General features: G+C 39.7%; 2 protein-coding genes across 2 annotated transcripts in view; both read left to right on the top strand.

Annotated features, from left to right (window-relative positions):
• cldn5b (claudin 5b) overlaps window positions 1–5000 on the top strand; it is a 168892-nt gene that overhangs the window by 31758 nt on the left and 132134 nt on the right. The gene's annotated exons all lie outside the window — the stretch shown is intronic.
• The window catches only part of septin5b (septin 5b), a gene marked incomplete at both ends in the record, with an annotated part of 18791 nt that overhangs the window by 8529 nt on the left and 5262 nt on the right, over window positions 1–5000 (top strand). The window contains one exon of the mRNA XM_080046549.1: window positions 3564–3681. Coding sequence (XP_079902675.1) covers window positions 3564–3681 — 118 coding nt within the window. The remainder of the gene's footprint in view (window positions 1–3563; window positions 3682–5000) is intronic.

Raw genomic sequence — 5000 nt, 5'->3', positions numbered from 1 at the left:
ACAGACAGACAGACAGACAGACAGACAGACAGACATACAGAGAGAGAGAGAGAGAGAGAGAGAGACAGACAGACAGACAGACAGAGATAGACAGACAGACAGACAGACAGACAGACAGACAGACAGACAGAGAGAGAGACAGACAGACAGACAGACAGACAGACAGACAGACAGACAGACAGACAGACAGACAGACAGACAGACAGACAGACAGACAGACATACAGAGAGAGAGAGACAGAGAGAGAGAGACAGAGAGAGAGAAAGAGACAGACATACAGACAGACAGACAGACACAGAGAGAGAGAGAAAGAGAGACACACACACGCACACACACACACACACACACACACACACACACACACACACACACACACACACACACACACACACACACACACACACACTCACACTCACACTCACACTCACACAGACAGACAGAGATAGAGCGAGACACAAACACATACACAGTACACACACTGTAATACATAGTAGGACTATAACTCCTATGCAGCAGATGCATCGGGTCACAATAGCGTTAAATACCACCACTGTAACAGCCTGTGGCAATAAGTGCTGACCTTTATTTAGTTGGTATTTGCAACACGGCACATTTGCATAGGAAAAGGGCAATCTTGTGCCAAATCTAACTTATACATACAGTACATGCAAATATATAGGACAGACTTGCGGTGTCTCATTTACACAGGTATAGCGGCCGCATAAGAACGAAGCACATGATATATATATAAATGCATGTAAATAATATATATATATATTTTTTTTAGTGGTGGGCCGTTATCGGCGTTAACGTGCTGCGTTAACGCAAAACTCTTATCGGCGATAAAAAAAATATCGCCGTTAATCTCTTATTCCACCTCCTGTTCGGCTCAGGGGAGATGGTTCCCTCCAGGGCCGATGGCTGTTCGCCGTCAGGGTGAACCCCCTTCCGTGTGTTCTCTGGTCGGGTAATAATAGCCGGGGGCCGTTGTTGACACTTGAGGAGCCTGCAGGAGCGAAGCTTCTCTCACACACCCGCCGCTCTCTCTCTCCATCACTTGCCCACAACACACACCACCTGGCTGCAGGATCGCTAATGTAACACTCAGCGCCAAACCCCCTTCACAAATCTGTCTATTCAATGTTTACTTATGAATGTATCCATGTACGTAACTCTGACATGTACATAACTTAATTTATTGTTAATAATATGGTCTGTTTATAAATTCGGCATTGATTAAAGCATCTAAACGCCCGTAATCATGTTAAACGTTTACTGTTTTTAAGTTATTAATGCCACTCGCTCCCGCAGATACACAGCAGAGGGAGGTCTTATATTCAGCCATTGCTAAAGGGAGTGCTGTATTATGGAACGGCCGCTGTGGTACGAAATTCCAGTCTCAACAATGTTTCCTACACGAAATTATAACTCTAGCGTCTACAGCCCGTTGTTTTCATGTAGTGTAACTAGTGTAATGTGTTACATTATTCAGCTGTTGCCGTGATGTCGGCTAACGCTGATGCTAATGATAAGCATGATAATGCTCTCCGTCGCACAATAGACTGTAGGTTGGTGTTGCAGCCAGCTGTTAGGTGAAGCGCTGTCCCACAGGTAAAAGCCATGGACCTATAAAGCCTGTCCAATATTCACTCTAGTCCAGCTTCTTGAAAAGTTTATAAGGACTTTATTATTTATGTAAAAATTATATTTAATGTTTCACTTGAAGCACAAAAGTAATGGCTTTATTTTCTGTTATAGCCTATAGCCTACCCAACAAATTAGTTTTTTCGTTTTTTTTAAGCACAAAAAACAGTGCAATGTTGTGATTTTTAGCCTTATATCTGATTAAATTGTTAGAATATTATTTGTTCGCAATAATTAGACACTCGTTCTGATGACGAAATGAAAGCCACCTGGCTTGAGAAACACGTTCTCAAAGACTTACTTTGAGTCATTATTTAGGAGCACACAGACTTACTTTGAGTCATTATTTAGGAGCACAAAGACTTACTTTGAGTCATTATTTAGGAGCACACAGACTTACTTTGAGTCATTATTTAGGAGCACACAGACTTACTTTGAGTCATTATTTAGGAGCACACAGACTTACTTTGAGTCATTATTTAGGAGCACACAGACTTACTTTGAGTCATTATTTAGGAGCACACAGACTTACTTTGAGTCATTATTTAGGAGCACAAAGACTTACTTTGAGTCATTATTTAGGAGCACACAGACTTACTTTGAGTCATTATTTAGGAGCACAAAGACTTACTTTGAGTCATTATTTAGGAGCACACAGACTTACTTTGAGTCATTATTTAGGAGCACACAGACTTACTTTGAGTCATTATTTAGGAGCACACAGACTTACTTTGAGTCATTATTTAGGAGCACAAAGACTTACTTTGAGTCATTATTTAGGAGCACAAAGACTTACTTTGAGTCATTATTTAGGAGCACACAGACTTACTTTGAGTCATTATTTAGGAGCACACAGACTTACTTTGAGTCATTATTTAGGAGCACACAGACTTACTTTGAGTCATTATTTAGGAGCACACAGACTTACTTTGAGTCATTATTTAGGAGCACACAGACTTACTTTGAGTCATTATTTAGGAGCACACAGACTTACTTTGAGTCATTATTTAGGAGCACAAAGACTTACTTTGAGTCATTATTTAGGAGCACACAGACTTACTTTGAGTCATTATTTAGGAGCACACAGACTTACTTTGAGTCATTATTTAGGAGCACACAGACTTACTTTGAGTCATTATTTAGGAGCACACAGACTTACTTTGAGTCATTATTTAGGAGCACACAGACTTACTTTGAGTCATTATTTAGGAGCACACAGACTTACTTTGAGTCATTATTTAGGAGCACACAGACTTACTTTGAGTCATTATTTAGGAGCACACAGACTTACTTTGAGTCATTATTTAGGAGCACACAGACTTACTTTGAGTCATTATTTAGGAGCACACAGACTTACTTTGAGTCATTATTTAGGAGCACACACACACATATTATGAATGAATTCAAATGAGACATTTTAATCTAGATTAATCTAGATTAATTCCAAAATTAATCTAGATTAATCTAGATTAAAAAAATTAATCTATGCCCACCTCTAATTTTTTTACAATTGCACTTAATATTGAACTTGTATTTTGTATTGTCTCTTATGTTTATTATCTTGGCCCTATACAGGTCTCTCTTGTAAAAAAATATTTTAATCTCAATGAAACTAACCTGGTTAAATAAAGAAAAAATGGGGCGCTCTGGTGGTGTAGTGGATAGAGCGTGTACCATATTGGCTCCGGACTTCGTTGCAGTGGTCGCGGGTTCAAATCTGACCCGTGGACCTTTACTGCAGGTCATCCCCCCCCCCCCCCCCTCTCTCTCTCTCTCTGTCTCCCCATTTCAACTCTGTACTGTCTAATAAAGCTTGAAAAAGACAAAAAATTATCTTTAAAAATAAATAAAGAGAAAATAAATAAATAAATTAATAAATAATGTATTAAGATGCTGATTGTAGTCCCTGTCCCCTCCAGGCTGCGGCCGGTGGACATAGAGTTCATGAAGTCTCTCCATGACAAAGTGAACGTTGTTCCTCTCATCTCCAAAGCCGACTGTCTCACTCCCAACGAGATCAAGAAACTCAAGGAGAGGGTGAGTATGACTGTGTGTGTGTGTGTGTGTGTCCTTGTGTGTGTGTGTGTGTGTGTGTGTGTGTGTGAGTGTGTGTGTGTTTCTCTCCATACTATCAAATAAAAAGCTGTTTAAAAAAACAAAAATATATTGTTCGAGGAATAACATTTTAAATGTTCAATGTGTCTATGTAAAACATCAAGGAGAGGGTGAGTGACACACTATCATACACAGCAGACCCATACGGAACCGGCGTTCTATCATTATAAAATCACTATTATAATATAATGAATGAGGTTTTTCTTCCCTCAGTCTTTCCTCAGTCTTCCCTTGGCCCAGCTGTCCTGTTAATCCTAACCCTACATTTTTACCATGTGTGATGTCACACTGGTAAAATGTCGGGTTAGACAGTGAGACCATAAAACACTCTTTCTGCCTTTTCTCAGGCTAGGATCAACCGATTTCTAAAATGTTTTGCACATTTATACTACATAGGATCTCAGAGTTCAATACACCTTCATATTTTCACCGGTGAAGTAGGTATTTAAATCCAATTTTGGAATATAACGTGACACCGGCGTTATATAGCAGCCATCAGCCATAGAAAATATCAGTCAACCACACTCCACACATACTCCCCTGACTCTGTGTCCGAGTGTGTAACTCAGGTTGCGTTCCGAATCGCATACTTTCTACTATATAGTATGGTAGAAAAAAGATTTAGGATGTCCCGATTCTTGTGGCCAGATTTAGGATGGTTAGAAGTACCCGGATGTCCTACTTCATGCGGCCAAGATTGTTAGTGTTGAAAAGTGCATCCTATTTGGGCGATTCTGACCCACAATCCAGTGCGCGCGTGAAGTGACGTCACATCGACGAAGCCTCCATATGAAAACAAACGGGGATGCGACGGATATAAAAGCAAGAGGCAAGATCAAGGCGCCATGTTATGATGAAATAAGAGAGTAAAAGTATGTCCCAATAATATGCCTACTGCATCCTAACTAGATTCTTTTTACCGTCGGATGTAGTATGTAGAATAGAGAAAAGAACGAGTATGTGATTCGGAACGCAACCACAATGTAATGTCTTGATGGTTGGTTGTGATGCCTTTATGTGTTCACAGTAAAATCAGGATTTATGAGCCGACCTTTCTGTCTGCTGCAGTGTGTTTCACTGTGGTTAATTTATTCCTGCTCCAGTGATAATGTTGTCAGCGATTTTTAGTCTCTGGTCTTTAGATAGAAAAAAAAAGCTTTTTTATTCCTTCTTAGTTTTAGTCAAAATATGTCCTCTCTTTAAAATATTTCAATTGGGGATTTGTATTGCATCCAGCAAGA

Source organism: Ammodytes marinus, assembly GCF_949987685.1.
Source record: "Ammodytes marinus genome assembly, chromosome: 18".
In the NCBI taxonomy this organism is placed as follows: domain Eukaryota; kingdom Metazoa; phylum Chordata; class Actinopteri; order Uranoscopiformes; family Ammodytidae; genus Ammodytes; species Ammodytes marinus.
This window is presented reverse-complemented; position numbering and strand designations above follow the sequence as displayed.